Source organism: Tenrec ecaudatus, chromosome 6, assembly GCF_050624435.1.
Source record: "Tenrec ecaudatus isolate mTenEca1 chromosome 6, mTenEca1.hap1, whole genome shotgun sequence".
NCBI lineage: Eukaryota > Metazoa > Chordata > Mammalia > Afrosoricida > Tenrecidae > Tenrec > Tenrec ecaudatus.
The window spans coordinates 34,514,815-34,537,548 of record NC_134535.1 but is presented as its reverse complement, the minus strand read 5'-3'; the positions used below and the strand labels follow the sequence as shown (position 1 = coordinate 34,537,548).

General features: G+C 38.0%; 1 protein-coding gene across 1 annotated transcript in view; it reads right to left on the bottom strand.

Moving 5' to 3' along the window:
- The window catches only part of EEA1 (early endosome antigen 1), a 150,581-nt gene that overhangs the window by 99,557 nt on the left and 28,290 nt on the right, over positions 1-22,734 (bottom strand). The window contains exons 2-3 of the mRNA XM_075551182.1: positions 19,885-19,974; positions 5,150-5,277 (exon numbers count right to left, since the gene is read on the bottom strand). Coding sequence (XP_075407297.1) covers positions 5,150-5,277; positions 19,885-19,974 — 218 coding nt within the window. The remainder of the gene's footprint in view (positions 1-5,149; positions 5,278-19,884; positions 19,975-22,734) is intronic.

The window sequence follows — 22,734 nt, the reverse complement described above, 5'->3', positions numbered from 1 at the left end:
GGAAGACAGAAGAATGGATGTGTGTGAATTGTGGTGCTGGAGGAGAATACTGAAAGTACCATGGACTGCTGAACCAAACAAATCTGTCTTGGAATAAGTACGCCCAGAGTGCTCTTTAGAGGCAAGGATGATGAGACTTCATCTTGCATATTCTGAACATGTTGTCAGGAGACCAATCCCTGGAGAAGGACATCAGGCTTGGTAAAGTAGAGGTTGAGTGAAAACGAGGAAGGCCCATGAGGAGATGGACTGACAGGATTGAACAAGTGGCTGCAACAATGGGCTCAGGCATAGGAACAGCTGTGAAGATGATGCAGGAGCGAACACTGTTTCGTTCTGTTGTACACAGGGTTGCTATGGGTTAGAGCCAACTCGAAGGCACCTGACAACAACAAAGACCATTCCCATTGATAATGAAGGCATTGATAATCCACTGCATGATGTGACAATATGGATACAATGTCACCATTGAATAATCATCATCAAGTACTTATGAAAAGTTCTGAATGAGCACCTATTTGATACTTTAGGACATGCTGTCAAACAAGTTAATATAATAAGATTAGAAGATTGCTTCTATCTATGTGAGAGAAAAAGGTGAGCTCAGAGCTTGAAATTCTCTGCTCAACATCTACATAAACGATCTGAAAGCTTCTTTGTTCTGAAATGAACTGTTTATCTCCCATAGCCATGGAACTAAGATTTTTGTAAACCAAACCCAGGGACTCATCCAGGTGAGTGGCTGAATTACAATGCAAATTGAATCTCCAGCCTACATTTCGTTATGTTAATCTGCACTATTAATTGGGAAAGAATGGGATCCTTAAAATTGGAATAAAAATCTATGGGCAGACATTGAGGACAATGAACTAACTTCTGCTTAGTTTTCCTTGTCAAAAGAATCAGCCCTTCCCCCGACCTCTACCCTATCTTAAAAGGTCAACTCTGTTTTGCCTGAAAAAAAATTATAATAACCACTCCCATGCAATTGTCTTAGAAGACCCTGCTGATTTTCCTCAGGACCTCTCTCCACCAGATCATATAACTAGTCTCCACCAGATATATAACTAGTCTCAGGTGCCAGCAAGTCCCAAAAAGTGTTTCACCCATGAAGAGGTATCCAAATTAAAGGCATGATTTCTCAAGTTTATGAAGACAGAGGTCTAGGTAACACATATTTTAACAGATATTAAGAAAATAGGATAATGGTGAAAGAAATATAAAGTTGGATCCGTCAAATTTGTTGATATAGACCCACTAAGTTAAAACTATACATTCAATAATGTAACTTTATAAGTTAGAAAGTGTGCTAACAAAGCCATTTTGGTTGGTTGGCTGAAACATGAACCCCAAGCTGGCCTACACTAAATAAAGTTAAAATGCCATTAACTTCTTTGGTATAAGGTAGAAAAAGATATCCAAAGAGTTAAGTGGATTTGTCATATAACAAATTCTCACCTACACTTGGAAAGACTTTTCCCCACAACCATGAGAAATTTGTGAGCGAAGCCCCAGCCTGAAAGAGCTCTATGGTCAATCTTCTTTGTAGGTCAGAAATTGCAATGGGGTATGAGCCCTTACAAAATGATTTTATAAAACTCTTTCTTGTACATATATAATAAGAAGGAAATTTACAGTGGTAACTGCTGCTACAGAACTCTCAGTGCCATTGAGTCGATTCCAACACACAGCTACCCTAGAGGAGTCACTATGCCCCTGTCGATTTCTAAGACTGTAAATCCTCATGGGAGCAGAAAACCTCATCTTTCTCCCACAGAGCAGCTGGTGGTTTCAAATTGTAAACCTTGCAATTAACACACACACACACACACACACACACACACACGTAACCACTACAAATCAGGCAAATGGTATCACTTAACTGCCAAAAACAAAGTGAGCGTGATTACCGTATAGGTGAACCAAAACAAAATACTTATTATAATCAGAATAGTCAGACTGACAGAGACCTATGTTGTTTGGGGGAGGGGAAGGGGAAGGATGATCAGACTACTGAATTCTGACTTTATCCAAAGGAGGGAAAGAATCTTAGGTCAAGTGAACAAAAACATAATTCAAAATATAATGCCACGGCCCATCAGTCAATCCTTAGATTTGAGCCAATTTCCAACCCAGAACCCTTTGCATGAAGAAGGGAGGACAGATCCACTTGAGGAAGGGTGCCATTACACTGCCAAAAAAGCAACAACAATAACAACAAAAACCCACTGCTGACCTAAAGTATCAGATTAGCCCCAAATTAATTCCTAGGAGGTAGACCTCAGACATGCCTCCACTCTCCAACTGTTTTTTTTAACAATTCAGACACCAGCCACTCCTCCCACAGCACTTGCTACATCTTGGCCGAGTTCAATAATTCATTACAAAGGCCGCAAAGAATTTTAAGACAATACAATTGTGGTATTTATTTGAGAAATTACATATTACCATTCATAATCAGAAACTACTTAGGATAGAAAACCAAGAACAGCTTCTTCTTGGCCATGCCCACAGGCAACCCTCTCTCTGGCCCTCTGATCACCAATTAAGTGCCTTAAGGAACCCCTCTGCCAGCAAGCTCCCTGCCCAAAGGCACTCAGCTTTCTTGCTCTATGGGCCAGTTCGCCCACTATGGCATCTCCTTCTAGTCTCCTTAGTTTGTTGTTACTGCTGCTCACCATTTCTTGCTATCCCCTGTAGTACAGTGTTCTCACTCCCTGGCTTGCTCAAGTTCTCACTCTCGCTCTGGGACTTCTTGATGTAGCAGGTTCTCAGCATAGGGATCCTTGGTCCAGAGGATGTACTCCACTCCTGGCTCTTCTTTCTTGGTAATCGTGAGGCCCCCCTATCTGCCTCTTGGATGGTTCATTTCATAGTTAGTGAGATGGCAAACCAATCAATTCCCTTCATCAGGGTTCCATACACTTCATTTGTATGGTCCTACTCTAACAAGAGGGTCATGTACCTTATGAACAGTATAATCAGGCTATCCAATCCCATCGGAGGGCCATAATAACCTCATCTGCATAGCCCACATAGTTGTTCGGTAGGAATTACAAAGATAACAGCTAGAAGACCACCCACATTCATAATAAACTGAACCAGGTGGTAACTCCGATTGCAGTTGCTGTTCCAGATGTGGTTTCATAGCCTCCGCAGATAAGGATATCTCCTGGTACTTGGTATGTAGCTACTGATATAAAAAATACTTTTTACTTCATACATGTTAGAAAAGACCACAAGCAGCAGTTTTTGTCCAACTGGCAAGGTCACCAATACAACTTCACTGGTCTGCTCTAAGAGTATATCGGCTCTCCCGCTCTATGCCACAATTTAGTCCACATGCAAACTGATCAACTCTCCCCATCCACAAGGAACCACACTAGTCCATTACATTGATAAAATACCCTGATTAGACCTAGTGAACAAAAAATAGCAACTTTTTTAGACTTACTAGCAAAACATTTCCATGTCAGGTGGTAGAAAATGAATCTGATAAAAACATACAAGGGTCTTCTAATTCAGTGAAATTTTTAAGGATTCGGAGCCTGGGACATTTCTAGATAGCCATTCTACGGTGAAGGAAAACTTGTGTCTGGTCCCTCCCTTAACAAGAAGAGACAAAGCTTGGTGAGCCTTTTAGGCAGCTGGAAGCAAATTTTAACTCTGGCTCATTTCCTGAGTGAGCCAAAATGCTGCTGGCTTCAAATGAAGCCCCAAATAAAGAAGGATCTGCAACAAGTCCAGGTGCCCCTTCAAGCCTCTATACCACTTGGGACATATGACCCAGCATATCCAATGCCACTCCTTACTTTTAGTTTGTGTGTATGTATATATCATATAAAAATAGCAATAACAGTTCTCTTCCTATTATACAATTTAAGTTACATTAGAGTAAAAAGAAGTGATTTTGGACATTCTTCGAGGAAAAGGGCTAGTACATTTTGAGTTATATGCAAGTGACCATGTTAAGTAGAAGTATGGCTTTCTTACTGTCTTGCTCTGGAGAAGCAGTATGGTTTAAGATGTGCATGCTACTCAGTTGAGATGGAGTGGACTATCATGGTTATGTGTCAACTTGACTAGGATATAGTGAGTACCTCATTATTTAGTTCAAATTCTACGTGTTGCTGGGAAGGTGTTTTATAGACATTTGCATCTACAACCAGTTGAGTTAAACAAAGTAAGTGACCCTAAAAACATATATATATATATATGAGATTTTTCAATCACTTAAAGATCTGAAGAGCAAAAAACAAGTTTCTGGTGAAGAAAGCATAAAATCCTGCCTGAAATTCCAGTCTGCTGGCCTGATCTAAAAACTTTCAGATGTGCCAGATCACACTTCATTCAAATGAAATTATTAAAATAAATGGATTAAAAGGTTTATAGAAAAATTGAATAAAAAATAATGGAATTTTCCCGTGGACTTTTGTTTTCCCATGAAGCTCCCTTCTGTATGCATGTGTTGTCTCTCTGAAGAATCTTGATACATCTATCAACCACCAGGTTACCGCAATACGTTTTAAAAAATGTTTCCTTTGTTTGCTAGAGGATTAAAAAGCCAGGGTTTTCTTTTTAAGAAGTGAATGAAAAGTTATGTTTTACAAGCAGAATGAAACTAAGCTTTATTCTTTAGGAAAGGGTTAAAAAAAGGAGACTGGCGAGTTCTCACAAGTAGCAGAAGAAAACCAGAGTTGAAGCTGTTCTAGATGATCATATTTTAAGTTCCAAAATGTTCAGGTAAAATTAGCAAGAATCATAATTTGTGTGTATTTATTTTATTGGTGTTTATAAATTAAACATTTTAAATTAAGTATTACATTTTAAATGCTGGCTAAATGTATCATTTTAACAATTTATTGCAAAATCTTCTAAACAAAGTCCACCAATCTTCATGAGTCAGAATGTATAATTTAACCTTGTTTTCACTGATCACTTACACTCTTCATTAAAAACATATGCTCTCTCACTAATCAAGTATTGAGTAAGTTATAATAACAGAAAAGTCGGGACAAATAAGGGTGATTTTAAAATGAATAATATACAAATATTGCCATTTTCACAAACTGATTGTTAAAAATTAAAAACAATCACATACACAGTTCCAAAACAAGATTATATTCAAAATAACAAAATTAGACTGTACCGCTTCAGAGCAAGATTAGCCTCTCCTCCGTGACTCGGATCCTGACCAGCATTATGAACCACCTCATAGTGTTTGCAAAGCTCATCAGCAGATCCAAGAGACTTCATACACTGGGGACATATGAAGCCCTATAGAAAGAAGTGGATAAATATTTCATGATAGCATTTAGTACTATAATTTGCATATAGTATTCATAATAATTTGCATATTATGAAATAGTCCAATGGCTACTCACACCAATAGTGCCATTAGATAAATTTCAATGATTGCATTAACTCCAAATTTTGATATTGTACAAAGGTATTTCGCTATGTACTTAGATTGGAGTTATAAAACAAAGAAAACCCTTACAAGCATTTCTTAGATTGAATAAATTAGCAGCTAGAATACAGAATTCTAATAGAAGAATCCAAACAAGTCAAGCTGGGAAGTTGTGCATCACATTCTCCCTTTCTCTAGATATTCCCCCTAGTGTTAATGTCTTCTCCAATCTGCTATCAAGAAAAATTAATTAGATGAGGTATTCTGACTACTGGGGGTTGGGGGAGAGTCATATATAACCTACTGCTATCAAGACACACGTAAATAATAACTACCAAAAAAGATCAGAAATCTACTATGGTTGAAAAGTTTTCTATTCAGTCTACTTCCCTAACGATTAACACTGTAAAAGCATAAAATTCATGCATAGTCCCATAAAATCTAGAAAACACTTATTCTCACATTCCTCATATTGTTTTATCAAGATACTGATGTAGACTATGTTTTACAAATTTGGAGTCATAATTCATAAAATGTTGGGTCACATTCATAAAATCAACTTCTTGGGTTGTAATTTTTTAAGTTACTTATACCATATATTAGATTTTATATCTAGTATGGACAAATAATCTCTTGTAAGTTTTTGTTTTGAGTATGGGAAACAAATCTATTTCCATAAAAAATATGAGTAACATTGATATAGATTAAAACAAAATTAAAGCCAATATAACTGGGTCAATTGCAACTCATGCAACCCCTGACATTATTATATACAGAATGGAGAAATGGAATAAATAATATTTACAATTTACTGAGTCCATACCATGTGCCAAGTACTTTCTCTATATGATCTCATTTAAATATCAAAAATTGCTATTGGGTATCATTATCATTTACGTGTTATAGAAGAGGAAACTAAACTTCGCTGCCATCAAGTCAATTCTGACTCATAACCTTTCCCAAAGTCACAACTAGCTGAGTTTGGATATACTTAAGAATACTGGACAAAACTCCTGTTATTTCTGGTGTGCTAGACTTGCACAGACTAAAGGAGATACCCTTGAAATGATTTCCTTAAGAAATACCCTGATACCTGACAATTTTTTGTAACTTCAGTTATTAAAAATTCACTGATCACACTTTCAAGCACTTTATAGTTCTGTAGCAAACAGAAAGTGATTTAAAAAAAGTCTCCGACTTCAAAAAATGGCAAGGTAAAATATATACCAAAAACTGTTTCCTAAAACTAAATTAATGATTAACTGGATAACATCAAAGCTTATATTGTATGGATATCTGATCGCAAAATTCATTTGCAAAGCAAAAATAAAACAACTCTTGCCTCAATTGTCTCTTGGTACGATAAAATTCTTTATCCAATCTCTGTACCCTTCAAATTGTTGGTAGTATTTTAAATACTACATAATATTTTATCATTATTAACCAATATTCCACTCGAAATTTATCTCAACTTTAAATGACTCTTTAAATTATTTGCATTAAAAATTTCTTATGGCCAATGACAAAGTAGTCCCCTCATGAAAAACGAGTGCAAGAGTGCACACATCTTGGGGTTATATGGAGGTTTTACTCTAAAATCTTACTTTTAAAAATATAAACAGACATCAGTACTAGAAACACTACCAGCCCTAGTTTTTCTTCCCAATCCACAAAGATATTTTCATAACCTATTCTGCAGGAGCATTTCATTTTCTAAATAGTATTTAGATTCATTGGTTAAATTGAAGATATAATACTGATCATTAGCAAGAATGTGCCTAAGATATCACCAATAATAACTGCTAATGCAAAGTAACAAGAAATCAATTTTTTTTTACTTTCATCAAGTACACTACAATTCTAAAATGCTCCCATCACTGATACAAAATTAAAAGAGAACACAGGCATGCTGGGACCTCCTATCTTGATTCCACAGGTCGGTCACTCAGACACGACCAATCAGAAACTTAACTAAACCTCCTTTTCTCATCATCTGTATTTCACCCAGACTAAATACCTAGGAGTAGCTAAGTTTCTCCGTCATCTGTCTTACCGCTAATAAAACATTAAGCCTAAACATTTTGTCTTCTTACCATCCTCATTGCAACTATCGTGTTTAGATCCTCAGAATGAGTGTTTACGGGTGTTCCATGAACAGATTATGTGGCCTTGAAGTTTATAGACTTTGTAATACCAATTCTACATATTAAGAACCCCTGGGATAGTTAGACTTTTTTTTTTGCCAACATGGCTACCATAAGAATATGTGGGCGGAATTTAGCCTGTCAATCAGGTTGCAGCTTGATTGGAGGGTGACCAGATAAATGGCTCCTCAAGGCCAGCCTCTTCCTCTTTCTTCCTGGAGGCAAGCCACACACTCTTTCTGCTTCACCTTCCTGTAGACCAGTCACACAAGAGAGCTGCCACAGCCATGCTGGGATTTGCCAAAGCCTTATGATGCTTTCACCACCATTGGATCCACAATACTCTGCACCCACCAGCCTGTAATCTTCCTGCATACTCCATCATTGCGTGTAGCTGCGTGAGTCTGAAGAGGGATTTATGGACTAGTATCAAGCTTATGGACTTGATTTGGACTGGGTTCTCTTATACACACATGAGTGTCACTGGAATTGTTTCTCTAGTCAACCCAAGCTAACAGAAACCCGATTTATTCTTTATGGTTTATTATTATTTTTAATTATCTTCCAGGGAACAAATTTTGCTCAATAGGTCACTTCCAAAGAAATACTATTAGCCAAAACTAAAACACTAAAAATAGCCAGCTGCAATTACTTCTCTTAATCATTCTAAATTTCTCATCAAACTAAAAAAAAAGCCAGATTACTTAAGATTAAAAGCAATAGGGTCTTTTTCTAAGAGTTCAATTATAATCTTGTCTCAAATTTACAGCAGCTATAAGTTAAACCTTTATATGATTAACTTGACATGGGGTTGCGATAGCAAGTTTCCTTTGAATTAAAAAAAATTCTCTTTTTTCTGAGCTCCTCTCATGTTGAGTTAACTTTAGCCATGGCACTCTGTGCTTCCACTGTATCGAGCAAATAATATCTATATGAGATCTTCCTAGAGGAGAGAACAGATCTGGTCCATACTTTCATCTCCCTCACTTAGTAAAGTACCAGGTATCTAACAGGTATTTCAGAAATAAGTTAAATAAGTGAGTTTTTGTGAGATATTTATCTAATGTACATAACTGATACACCAAAAAAGTCTATTTTGGTCCTTTAATGATACATAAAAGTTTCTTTCATTTATAGAATTTATAATAGAAAGAAGTCTTTGTGTCTGTTTTTCATATATTATACTGATTACTGAAGTTAAAAGAGATCTCAGGATTATCTGAGACTTTTTCCATCCTAAAAATAGGCAATACTCCCACCCTTTCTCCTATCCTAGCCTTAGATATTCACTAACCCCACAGAACAGAAAAATAATCATTCCTGAATGGTCTACTGATACACTGATAACATCTCTCAAGCCAGGGGAAGAGAAAACTAAAATTGAGAAACTAGAACAATGAGGCTATAAAGCTATGTATTTTTCCAAGTGAAAAAAGTATTAGTTTACATGCAAAAAGCACTTAACTTATGGCATTTCAATATATTCATGAATAAAGAATTAACTTAATAGTAAAAATATGACAAATGCTTGAATGAACTATTATCATTTATATCATACTTCACAGATCATGATAAAAATTTATGCAAAATATTAACTGAAGCATTTATATTTATTTACAAATTCACCAAAGACAGTTACAGACAATAAGAAAAGCCAAGCCCACTTTCCAAGAGCATTTTATCCTTATTGAACCTTCTTTAAAGCATGCATAATTAAAGCGATCCATATTCCCTGCAGCATAAAAAGTTAAGCAACACCAAGGCAAGGAAAAACAAAGATATTTTGAGCACCCCATAACCAAGCTACTAAAACAAATTATACAGGACCCACAGTGACACTGGAGTCATTAAGGAGTCCCTGTCTTCCGGCTTCATTTTCAGCATGCATTTTCTGGTAATGCTCCGACAAATCAATAGCTGTTATACATCTTTTCATACATAATGGGCAGATGAAACCCTGTGAAATAATAACTTTTAGGAGCATATCCATAAATATTTCTAGAACAAATGACAATGTTAGACAGTGAAAATATGTGAACACAAACAAAAAGAACAATTAGTATATATATTTTATGTGTAGTCTAAACCAAGCCCACTGCCGTCAAGTCAGTTCTGATTCACAGTGACCCTCTGCAGAAAGGGTCACTGAGAACTTTTCCAGGAGCTGATGGCCTGATCTTCCTGCCCAGGAGCAGTGCAGTTAACAGCTCAACATTTAGCCACTGCACTGCCAGGGCTCCTAAATTTAGAGTCCATAAGGGAAATGTTCAAAGGTGAAAGGATGAAAGGCACCGGACGAAAAAAGTAATTAAAGTGCTGCCGTCTTCAGATGCTAGTCAGTCGATTCTGATTAGTGGTGGTGCCATATACATGGAGTAAAACTGCTTCTTGGAGTTTTCACACTATGATGCTTCAGAAGCAGACTACAGGCCTGTCTCCTAAGGAGTCTACAGATGTGTTCAAAATCACAAATCCTGTGGCTAGGAGACATGAATTCCACCGTGTTTGACTCTAAACCCAGGAGCTCTAAAATTATTACCCAGCCTTATACTATCGATTCTCATCGATGAGATGTTCGTTAATGACACCCAGTAGCTTTAGTTGGAATGACTAGTGTTTTTGTTAGCTTTGCTCTTACTTCTAAGATACCCTCTCAGATAGTGACACTGGTAAGAGCGGACGTTCCTTTGGTCCCCAAGGTCACTTAGGATAAGAACAAGGAAGAAGAAGGCAACAATGAAGGTTTCAAAACGAGGCAATAGAAGACAAATGTTAAGATGAAGGCTGAGGTTTTGTTATGGATTGAACTGGGTCCCCAAAAAGTATGTGCCATAAATGCGAATCCCTATACTCATACCTGTGAATGTAATCCCATTTGGGAATAGAATTTTCTTTGTTATGTTACTGAGATCAAATCATTGTGCTGTTGTTGTTTTTTGGTGCCATGTAGGAGTCTGTTCAGACCCACAGCAACCTAATGCAAAACACAACAAATTCTGCACCACGCTCACAATTGTTTCTGTAGGACCCCATTGTTCCCAGTCACGGCTTCAATCCATTTCCTTGAGGGTCTTTCTCCTTTTCTCTGCCCCACTACTTTACCAAACATGATGTCCTTCTTCAGGATATCAGTGTAGAGTGTTTCAATCACTATCATGATTATCTAAAAGACTAAACATAAAAGAAAAAAATTACACTATACAAAGACAACAGTAAACAGTCTACAGGCCCAGTAACACAAACGATCTCTGTCAAGAGACGTGGAAGGAAGGCTTTTCTGCCAGAGTCAACAGAGACTCTTCTCCCTAAAGTCCAGTGCCTGAAATGTGAGAAAATACACTTCCACTTGCTAAATCTACTACCTGTAGTATTTCTGTTACAGCAGCACTCAGAAAATAAGACAGGTTTGAATACTGGATATCTCATCCTTACTGGTCCTGGAATTTCTTTTTTTTAATTTTAGGATTACATAGTTTATTAAGAAAATTACTGGTTAAAACTGGATATCCCCCTTACAGAAGGGTCGCAGGGAGGAGATGAGCCAGTCAGGGTGCAGTGTAGCAACAATGAAACATACAACTTTCCTCTAGTTCTTGAATGCTTCCTCCCCTCTCCCCCCACCCCACTATAGTGATCCCAATTCTAACTTATAAATCCGGCTACACCAGAGGATGTACACTGGTACAGATAGGAAATGGAAACACAGGGAATCCAGGGCAGATGACCCCTTCAAGACCAGTGAGAGTAGCGATACCAGAGAGTGGAGGAAAGGTGGGGTAGAGGGAAACTGATTACAAGGACCTATATATAACCTCCTCCCTGAAGGATGGACAACAGAAAAGTGGGTGAAGGGAGAAGTCGGACAGTGTAAGACATGACAAAATAATAATTTATACATTTTCAAGGGTTCATGAAGGGAGAGCGGGGAGGGCGGGGGAAAAGTCAGGAGCTGATAGCAAGGGCTCAAGTAAAAAGCAAATGTTTTGAGAATGATGATGGTAACAAATGTGCTTGACACAATGGATCTATGTATGGATTGTGATAAGAGTTGTACAAGCCTCCGATAAAAGGATTAAAAAAGAAAGTTACAGGTTACAATTCCAGCGCAGGATATAATTCTTTGATAAGGCTCTTTTCTTTTTTTTTAATTTTCTTTTGATTTCTTTGAGGCTTAACTGGTATAAACTGAAAAATCAACTACTGTTAATTTACAAGGGAAACTTTTCTTAGTATTAACAAAGTCAAATACAAACTACCAAATAATACATAAAACTTAAAAATAACATTAGCACATAGTGTTCAGACAGCTCAAAGTTAAGGCACCTTGATACTGAGATAGTACTGAATATAGCTTTCAGGGACAGGGTTTAGCAAGGCACTCTTGTTACTTTGCTGAGTACATGTTTCTTAAAGGGTCCTGTGCATGCTTTTCAATTTTCTGAAAGCAAAAATTCTCTTCAGGTTTCTTTCCATTAGAGAAAACAAGTGTTAGTGTAGGCCTTTCATAAAAGCTAAGGGGTATACAGCAAAAATGTGAAAAGCAGAGGGTACCTGTACATACCAACTGGGCTTATGAAAATGGTTTTGCTATAACTCATCTAAAAGGCTTATTTTACATGCTAACAGATTTCTGTGGAAGTGCTGCATGAAAACCTCATGGGCAGTTACTTTGCTGTCACACTGACAGCTGGCAGCTGCCCATCCCTTGTGACGCTTCCATGACACTGGATCTGCTTCTCAGTTGTTGAGGTTTCGATAAGCTGGCCAATGTCTCTGTCCCTTGAGTCCCTCATTTGAAAATGGGGATAATCATAGCGCCTTTTCCATAATCATTTTTAGTATTAAATAAAATGGTATTAGATCAGTACAAAAATATGCAGAATTACATTTTGCACCTTGCTGGTCAGGGAAGTTGCAGCTCTGGGAGGTCTGTGGGTTCAAGTGCTCAGCAACTGAAAGGCTAAACAAAAGGCTGGCAGTTTGCTTCTATAAAGATTCAGTCTCACATAAACTAAAACTAAACTCAGTAAGGTAAACTCATTCCAACTCAGAGAAGCAGACTTCGAATCTTCGTTCTGTGGCATGACTAGTGGGTTTGAACTGCCAACCTTTGCTTAACCACTACATCACCAAGGCTGCTTACCTCATACATAGTGCACTGCATTAGCAATCTAACCATCTTCTTGTTTTATATTTACCCTAACAATCTGTTTTCAACACAATCTAAATGGATTCTGCAGAAATGTACATAAACCTTTGTCACGCCCATTTAGAACTAACCAATGGCTTTCCATCTCACTCAGAGCAAAAATTTTTCAGCGACCTCATATACAATAGAACAAAACACCGCATGATACCCTCAACACCCTCCTCTAGTTGTACTTCCAATATATATTTGCCTGTTCTTTGAGTAGTCCATTTCATCTTCAATATTCTTTGCCAACACCAATATTCAAGTAATACGTTGTTATTCATTGTCTTTCGTATCTATTGTCTAGCTTCCACATCTATAAGGCAATTGAAAATACCATGGTTTGTGTCAGGTGCACCTTAGTCTTCAAAGAGGTCTCTTTCTGAGCTAGGGGCTATCTGTGCTCACTCGCTGGGGTGGGGTTAGTCTGGCTCCCTGACTGCTCTTTCATGAGCATGCCACGCGTGCTTCCATCACAGAGCCTTTGCTCTTGTTCCACGTGTCTGGAACACGCTTACCCTAGAAAGCCATGAGACTCATTCCCTCAATTCCTTCAGATGTTCTTACTTGTTCACCAAAGTCTTAGCTTGTTCTTAGCTTCCTTCACAGAAGTCTTCCCTGGCAACCACACTTAAAATCACAACCAGTCAAAAACACTTCTGTGTCCCTTTCCCAGATTTTTTCCCTAGTAATATCAACAGTCTATCACTGCACATTTTCATTGTGTGTGTACCTGTTTCCACCCACAGAAATATAACTTCCAATCCATTAAAACTATTCACTACTTTTTAGTTTGCTAAAAATTGCTTGAATTTTATTTTCCAGATGAATAAAGTTGATTTTCACTTTTTAAAATCATTTTATTGGGGGCTCTTAAAGCTCTTATCACAATCCATACACCCATCAATTGTGTGAAGCACACTTGTACATATGTTGCTATCATCATTTTCAAAACATTTTCTTTCTATTTGAACCCTTGGTATCAACTCATTTTTCCCGCTCCCTCCCTCATGAACCATATATAGTTTATAATTTTTTTCATGTCTTACACTGCTCAACGTCTCCCTTCACCCACTTTTCTGTTGTTCGTCCTCCTGGGGCGGGGCATTAATTTGTTAATCATTGTAATAGGTTCCCCTATCTCCCCCCACCTTCTCTCTACTCTCCTGGTATCAATATTCTCAATTATTGATCCTGAGGGGTGTTTGCTTGCTTTGTTTTGGTCCTGAGGGGTTTATCTGTCCTGGATTTGCTGTGTTTCCAGCTCTTATCTGTCCCCATGTACATGCTCTGGTCTAGCCAGATTTGTAGGGTAAAATTGGGGTCATGCTAGTAGAGGGGAGAAAACATTAAGGAACTAGAGGAAAGTTGTATGTTTTGTCAGTACTATATTGCAACCCGACTGGCTCATCTCTTCCTTGTGACCCTTCTGGTGAAAGGATGTCCAACTGTCTACAGATGGGCTTTAGGTCTCTATCCACCCTCCCCCTCATTCACATCAATATGATTGCTTGTTCTGGGTCTTTGATGCCTGATCGCACTGAGACCTCATGATCACACAGGCTTGTGTGCTTCTTCAATGTGGGTTTTGTTGCTTCCCAGCGAGATGGCCGCTTGTTTATCTTCAAGCCTTTAAGACCCAAGACGCGATATCTTTTGATAGCTGGACACCATCAGCTTTCTTCAGTACATTTGCTTATGCACCCATTTTGTCTTCAGCGATCATGCAGGGAAGGTGAGCATCACAGAAAACCAGGCTATTAAAATAAAGTGTTCTTGCACTGAGGAAGTACTTGAGGCCCAATGTCCGTCTACTACCTTAATACTTAGCACATATATATGTACATAGATCTAGTTCCCTATCATTATATATATATTTACATATGTACATGCCTGTATTTAGACTTCTATAAATGTCCTTTATCTCCTAGTTCTTTCCTCTATTTTCTTTTTCTTCCCCATGTTCCACTACTTGTCCCTCTTGTCCCAAATATTTCACCTTCATTCAGCTTTCATTAATTCCTCTTGGCTACATTGCACTTGATCACGCACCACTAGGTATCCTACGCCCTCCTCGCCATCGATTTTAGAGCACTTGTTTTTCCCTTGGCCTTCGGTTTGTTGCCCCACGCACCCCTTCCTTTCTATATCTCTGGCATATGTGGTAGTTACATAATTTTTCAACTTGAAGATTAGGGGAGGTATCCAACTTGTCAATCATGTCACAGCCTGCTGGTGCGTCCTTGTGGGTCTGGCCTTCTCATAAAGTGAGCCCTGGGAACCTTCCTCTCTCTCTTTCCTGACTCTCCTGATTGCTGGCCATACAGAGAGCTACGTGAATCCTGCCATGTTTCCAACAACCTTGACCCACAAAACTTTGCACCAATCAGCTCGTGGTATTCCTGCATTCTGCATCATTGCATGTGACTGCATAAATCTGAAAAGGGACTTAGGGACTAAAAATGTAGCACTTATGGACTTGACTTGGACAGGGCTGGGATGTTTTCTTGATATATAATTACTGCTTGATATAAAGCTCTTTCTTACACAATAATGAGTGTCTCTGAATTTGTTTTTCTAGTCAACCTGACCTACAGCATCCAAAACAGTGTCTGGCACACAATAAATGCTTGATAAATAAATTTCAAAACAATAATAATCATTACCAACAGCATAGAAAATATGGTTCCAAGAAGTACATGGGCACAGCATCTACCCCAGATATGAGTTAGAAAAATTTACTAGAAAAAGTACTATCACAATAAGACATATATGATACAATTTGAGATTTGTCCAGGAAAATGGAATTCTTAAGAACTGGTTAAAAAAACTTAAATAAAAAAATAACTTCAAATGGAAGAAGAGTTAGGTAGAGAGTGACTTAGCGCTGTTGAAGACAAGAGCAGTTATAGCAATCTACATATTACCTAATCTATGTAACAACCCAAGGCAATACCAACAAGCCTGGACAGATATTATTCCTGAAGTATTTTAAATGGAAAAATTCTCTAAGGATGTGATAAACTGACTTGAGACTTCAAGGATTTTTAAGAAAGGGTGCCATTTAATGAACCAGAAAAAAACTATTCTAGGCAGACAGAACAAGTAAAAAGATTTTGAACTAGATTCTTTTTGTTTAAGGAAGGAGAAGAAGGCCAGAGTGGCCAAAGTCCAGTGAGCAAGGAAGGGGAGAAAGTAAAATGAAATGACATCTGACATCTAAGTAGGAAAAGCTAGAGCACTGAGGGGAAAAATGATCCCCAATTAGAGAAGAGACATATCTTCCATGTGTTAGTCCAGATTGACTAGAGAAATAAATCTAAGACACTCATATAGGTGAGAGAGCTTTATGTCATAGAGCAATTGTATATTGAGAAAACATCCCAGCCAAGTCAAGATCAAGTCCATAATCCAGTATTAGCTCATATGTCTGATACTAGTCCATAAATTCCTCTTCAGACTCACATGGAATAATGCTGAATTCAAAAAGATCACAGGCCAGTGGGTAGAAAGTCTTGTGTACCCAATGCCAATGGAAGCATCTCAGCGCTGACTCCTCCAGCTCTGAGTGTCTCCTCCACAGGAAAGTGAAGCAAAGAAAGAGAATGTGGCCCACTTCCAGAGAGAGAGAGAAAGTCCCCAAAATCTCCATGAGAAGGTCATGCCCACAAGGAGACATCAATCAGGCTGTGACCTGATTGACAGGCTAAACTCCACCCCTTCACTCTATTTATCAAGTTGACATGAAATTATGTAACTGCCACAGATATGCAAATATATCTTTAGGGGCAAAAGAAAGACTTTAATCTGATGGCTTCTACTTTTTCGATGACATAAGCTATAACTGAGGGAAGATGAAAAGACAATCAGAGATGCGGAATATTTGAGTATCGAGAAGAAGATACAAAATAATTATATAATAGAATAGGAAAATGATCACATTAAGATAGATATGTATCAGTAATTCCCACAGACTTCTCAAAGCTCACTGGGTATTGCTTGCTTTGGAAATGAGGTCAACAATTACTTCTAAAAACTCTTCCTGGATTATAACAGTACATTGAGCCCATATCATGATCACAGTTTGGAATCTTTTTCTCAAGATATATCCTTAAACTAGTCTTAATATTAAGTTCAACTGCTAACATCTCTTCTTCTCCCAATTTTATGAAATCTTTGAACAATGAACATACATACGTATAAAGACAAGAAAAATGGAGAGCCAGATGACCAGAGAGATCAAACAAAGAGATACATGGACAAAAAGACAGACAAACCCAGAAACAGATGAAAGCTATACAGGTCTTTCTTAGCAAAAGGTAGGGAATTGGTGAGCAGAGTGGATGGGGTAATGATACGGGTGGGCCTTAAGAGGAACAACTGATAAGAATTTTCAGGGTAATTGTGACTATGCTGATCTCTTAATGGCAGTATATGTGTAATCTTTATGTTCTCTCATCTTTGTTTTCTACAATAGAAATTATTATTTATGTAATTAAAATATGAGTCTAAATTTGATTTCAAATGAAATTTGAGTTATTTATTTTTTAGACTGTCATTTATTTTCACCAATACTATTTTAAATTGTATTGGCATAAAATTCAAATACCATATAATTCAATGATTTAAATCTATTAAAAAGAGTTGTGCAATCATTACCACAATCTATTTTGGAACATTTTCTTCATTTTTGTAACAATTATTATTAGCTCTCCATTACCCCCCTCTTCCCTCACTGCCTCCCCTGCCATAACCCTATGGAGCTACTGCTCTACTTGCTGTCTCATTTTTCATAAAAAGAAAATCGTACAAAACATCCAACAAGAACAAAATAAAACACAGAAAAATCTCAATCCAAGAGAACACAGAAAATGGAAACTAGGACAAATTTAAAACAGGGCCAAATGGAAAACAAATTATAAGATGTAGGGCTGGTAGTCTAGTGGTTACAAGTTGGGCTGGGAACCTCAAGGTCACCAGTTCAAAACCACCAGGTACTCCATGGGAGAAAAGGCTTTCTATTCCCACAAACAATTATAGTTTCACAAACACACTGGGGCAGTTCAACAGAGGCTTAAATCATGTGGGAACTCTGCAAACAGATTTTGCGTTTTCACTGACTTCCACCGCTTTCTTCAAACCAATTGCTCAGAATTTAAGTTCTACTATAAATCTTTCCTCTGACCTTGGATCACACAAGCTGGTGTACTCCTTCCATGGGGACTTAGCTGACCTCTCACTTAGATGGCCACTTGTTTTAAGACAAGACTTTAAAACCCTAATGCTTTTCTTTCTAAAAGCCAGGCAGTATCTGAATTCCTCACCATTCTTTGCTATAGCACTCATATCTTCAGTGATCACTTCATGAGGCCAAATATTGGGCAGGGTCACATCATAAGAAATAATTTGATTATTCACCATTAATTTTTAAATGAACTAAAATATTTTCACATTAGTGAAAAAGTTTTAAAAGTCAATAGATACTGTAAAATCAATTCTCAGTATTCTTGAGACTGGGTCCAGACAACTAGGAATACCAAAGTCTATAGATGTCCAAGCTGCTTCCATAAAACGGCGTACTATTTGCACATATCCCATGTCCTTTGATTCATCTCTAGATTACTTATAATACCTAAATCACCTCTTGATTACGTATAATACCTAAATACTATACTTCCTCTTTGCTTTTGAGGAATTGTTTTGACCATTTAAATGGTCGTTAGGGATAATTTTTTCCTGAATATTTTTGATCCTCGATTGGTTGATTCCACGGCAGGGGAGAGGAGTCTTGGTAGTGTAGCAGATTACCGTATATACTCGAATATAAGCCGACCTGAGTATAAGCCGAGGCATCTAATTATTACCTGGGAAACCAGAAAAACTGATTGACTCGAGTATAAGCCTAAGGTGGAAAATGCAGAAGCTATTGGTGAGTTTCAATAATCAAAACAAATGAAAATAAAATTACTAAAAATTGAGACATGGGGGGTAGTGTATTTAAATATTTATTTTAAATAAAAAGTATAAATAAAAGGACAAGTCATTTAACATTAGTAAACCAGCACAGTAAGTGGAAAATAGGTTCACAAAAACAATAAAGTATCAACAATGATACCTTAAGAGTACTATTCCTTGAGCTCAATCAGCAACCAAGCTAAAATGTAAAGAGCTAAAATCTTGCAAAACTGGATTCCTCATCATCATCATCTGGATCCCAGTGCAGGGCTTCCGCTGGTGTGAGGTCATCATAGACGCTGTCCTCACTGAGATCGCCATCATCACCATCCCTGCTGTCATTTTCATACAAAGCACAGTCTTCACAGCCATCCATAGCATTACTAATACTACATTTCTGGAAAGCACGTCGCACCATGTCTTCTGGGATGTCTTCCCATGCATCTCGAACCCACTTTGCTATTAACTCTATGTCAGGCTTCATGAGATTTCCTCCTTTTGTTAGTCGGGCTTGACCAGATGACATCCATTCATGCCACTGACCCATGTATAAGCTGATCCCCAGTTTTCAGCACATTTTTGGTGCTGAAAAACTCGGCTTATACACGAGTATATATGGTATATACTAGGCTGCTAACCATCAGGTCAGCATTTGGAACTTGCCAGTCGATTCAATCTTAGAACAATATTAGTTTTTCTGTCCCTCAAGATTTACAGTCATGGAAACTCCAAAGTTCTACTCTGCTCTACAGGGTCACTATAGGCGCATCAGAACTAGCGTGACGGCAGTGAGTTTGGTTGCTTTTTGGTAAATGTGGAAAACCCACAGATGCAAAGGCCAGCTGTATACATTTTATAATTTAATTTTTCATTAGTTAAGAATTTTCTCACAGTACATACAAATAACTTGATAACTGATCAGGTATTCTTTATGAGAAGATTGAAAAGAAGGCTTCATTATGTTGATACATTAACATTAAAAACAAATTGACAATACAGTACTATTTTTTCAGTGTTAACAAACTTCCTCAAGACTAAGCAATTATGATTCAAAAGTCATATTCCAATTTGCAACTTTATGAAAACTTCTTCCACAAAAGACAAGTTTAAGTAGCCAATTGTTACTCTAAATATTGTTAACTTTCACTTAAATTGAATTCTATTATTAGATTTAACTTTCATACCTCTGAAGAACTTTCATTATTGACATCTGTGTTTATAGGAGTTCCTGATGAATCTAAATCAGAACCTTGAGAGCCAACTCTCCCAGGAGTCTGAAACACAAATAGAAGGGGATATAAATCAAAAGAGATACTTTCAATATATCCATAAGCAATTTTATCATATATTCATAATTAACAACCTAAATAAAAGGAGCTAACCTTACATACAAAAAAGTAGACATCTTCTGAACAATGACAGAAAGTTATCTTTTATTGAAGATAATGATTACCCCGAACACTGTATTAAGATTTCTGCATGTATTCTCTCAGTAATCTTTTTATATGAATAAAAAGTTTCCATTTGTATATCCTGCCTTCATTGTATCAACCCAACTTCACACAAAAAATTCAACTAATCATCATGCCATCTCTGAAAGAGGGAGGGTTAATGCTAATAGATGAGGAAATAGGTTCAAAGGAGATAATTGATTTGCTCAAGATCCCACAATTAATAAATATCACAAAGCAGCAGAACTAAAAATGCTTATCTTCCAGTTCCTCTTGCATTGCTGTCTCTACTAAACAAGTTAAACTGCATAATTTGAGGGGTGCTAAAGACTAATTTGTTCCCTGATGGCACAATGAAACAAAATTAGGACTGCTAACTGCAAGGTCAGTGGTTCAAATACACAAGCCACACCTTGGGAAAGAGATGAAGCTATCTGCTCCACTAAAGACATACAACCTCAGAAACCCTATTCACATGGTCGCCATGAGTTGGAATCAAATTACCAGCAAAGACTCTCTGGTGGCAAAGGAGCTCATTAGACATTAGCTGTAAACCACAAGAGCGGCAGTTCAATCCCAACAGCCACTGCTTGGGAGAAAAATGAGACTATCTGCTCTCTTCAAGATTTAGTCTTGGGAATCCTCTATGAGTTGGTATGCATTCCATGGCAGTGGACATGGCTTGTTTTGAAGATTGTTTTGTTTTGTTTGGGGAAGGGTAGTTTTTTTGTTTGCTTGTATTTAGTTAAAAAGAACAATAGAGCTCAAACTATAAACATAATGACCCTGTATGTCATTCACTCAACTGTTACCTATGCCAACCATTACTAGTTTTCCTCCAATACTTGATATTCCCATGGAGAAGAAACATTTTCTGGAGGCTGTAAGTTGAAATGCTGTTGAAGTCAACTCATGGCAACCTCGTGTGTGCAGAGTCAAGCTGCACGTCACAGGATTTTCAAGGTTGAGTCCTCTCAGGTCTTTTACACCAGCAGCATTTTCCATCACATTAACCTTCAGTAACACCTAGGGATAAACTTACTGAATTGGAAATCTGGTATGATGTTTAGTTACAAAGATTCAGAGCACAATGAATGACTCAATAGTCTTCATCATTAACATGTATGAAGATACTACTGCTATCCCCAGTATACAAGGCATGGAGACTAAGTAACTTGAGGAAAGTAACAGGTTGGGAAAATGGAAGAAAGAATTGTGGAACAGTCTGACTCTTAACTAGTAAACCGGACTGGCTCCACTGAGCCACCTTAAGTATCAAAGATTAATTCACCACACATAGACCTTAACATAAGAAAATCCTGAGCATCATGATAGTGGGACAGGAGGAAATTCAAAGGAAATAGAGAAAACCGCTAGGAGGCAAGGGGCATTTATAGAGCTCTAGATAAAGACATGTACATATGCAAATATATTTATATATGAGGATGGGGAAATAGATCTATGTACATATATTTATAGGTTTAGTATTAAGGTAGCAGAACATTGGGCCTCCACTCAAGTACTCCCTCAATGCAAGAATACCTTCTTCCCTTAAATTGGCATTCTATGATGCTCACCTTCCCAACACAACCGCTGAAGACAAAGCAGCTGAATAAGTGAATGTGGTGAAGAAAGCTGATGGTGCCTAGCTATCAAAAGATATAGTGTCTGGGGTCTTAAAGGCATGAAGGTAAATGAACAGCCATCTAGCTCAGAAGCAACAAAGCCTACATGGAAGAAGCACACCAGCCTGCGTGATCCTGACGTGCCGAAGGGATCAGTTATCAGGCATCAAAGAATAAAAAATCATATCATTGTGTGCTCACCTCCATGATACGATCCCTGAAGACAAATGGGTGCATAAGCAAATGCAGCAAAGAAAGCTGATGGTGACCAGCTATCAAAAGATATAGCATCTGGGGTCTTAAAGGCTTGAAGGTAAACAAGCAACCATCTAGCTCAGAAGCAACAACTCCCACATGGGAGAAGCACACCAGCCTGTGTGATCACGAGGTGTCAAAGCGATCAGGTGTCAGGCATCATCAGAACAAAAAATCTTACCATAGTGAATGAGGGGGGCAGTGTGGAGTGGAGACCCAAAGCCCATTTGTAGGCCACTGGAGATCCCCTTGTAGACGGGTCTCAGGGAGGAGACAAGACAGTCAGGGTGTGATGTAGCAACAATGAAAATTACAACTTACCTTTACTTCCTAAAGGCTTCCCCTCCCCCCCCCCACTATCATGATCCAAATTCTCCTTTGCAAGTCTGGCTAGACCAGAGGATGCACACTGATACAGATAGGAACTGGAAACAAAGGGAATCCAGGGCAGATGATCTCTTCAGGACCAGTGGTGTGAGTGGCGATACTGGAAGGGTAGAGGGAGGGTGGGCTGGAAAGAGGGAACCGATTTTAAGGATCTACATGTGATCTCCTCCCTGGGGGACGAACAACAGAAAAGGGGGTGAAGGGAGACATCGGACAGGGCAAGATATGACAAACTAATAATTTATAAATTATCAAGGGTTCATGAGGGAGGGTGGAGCGGGGATGGAGGGGGAAAAATGAGGACCTAATGCCAGGG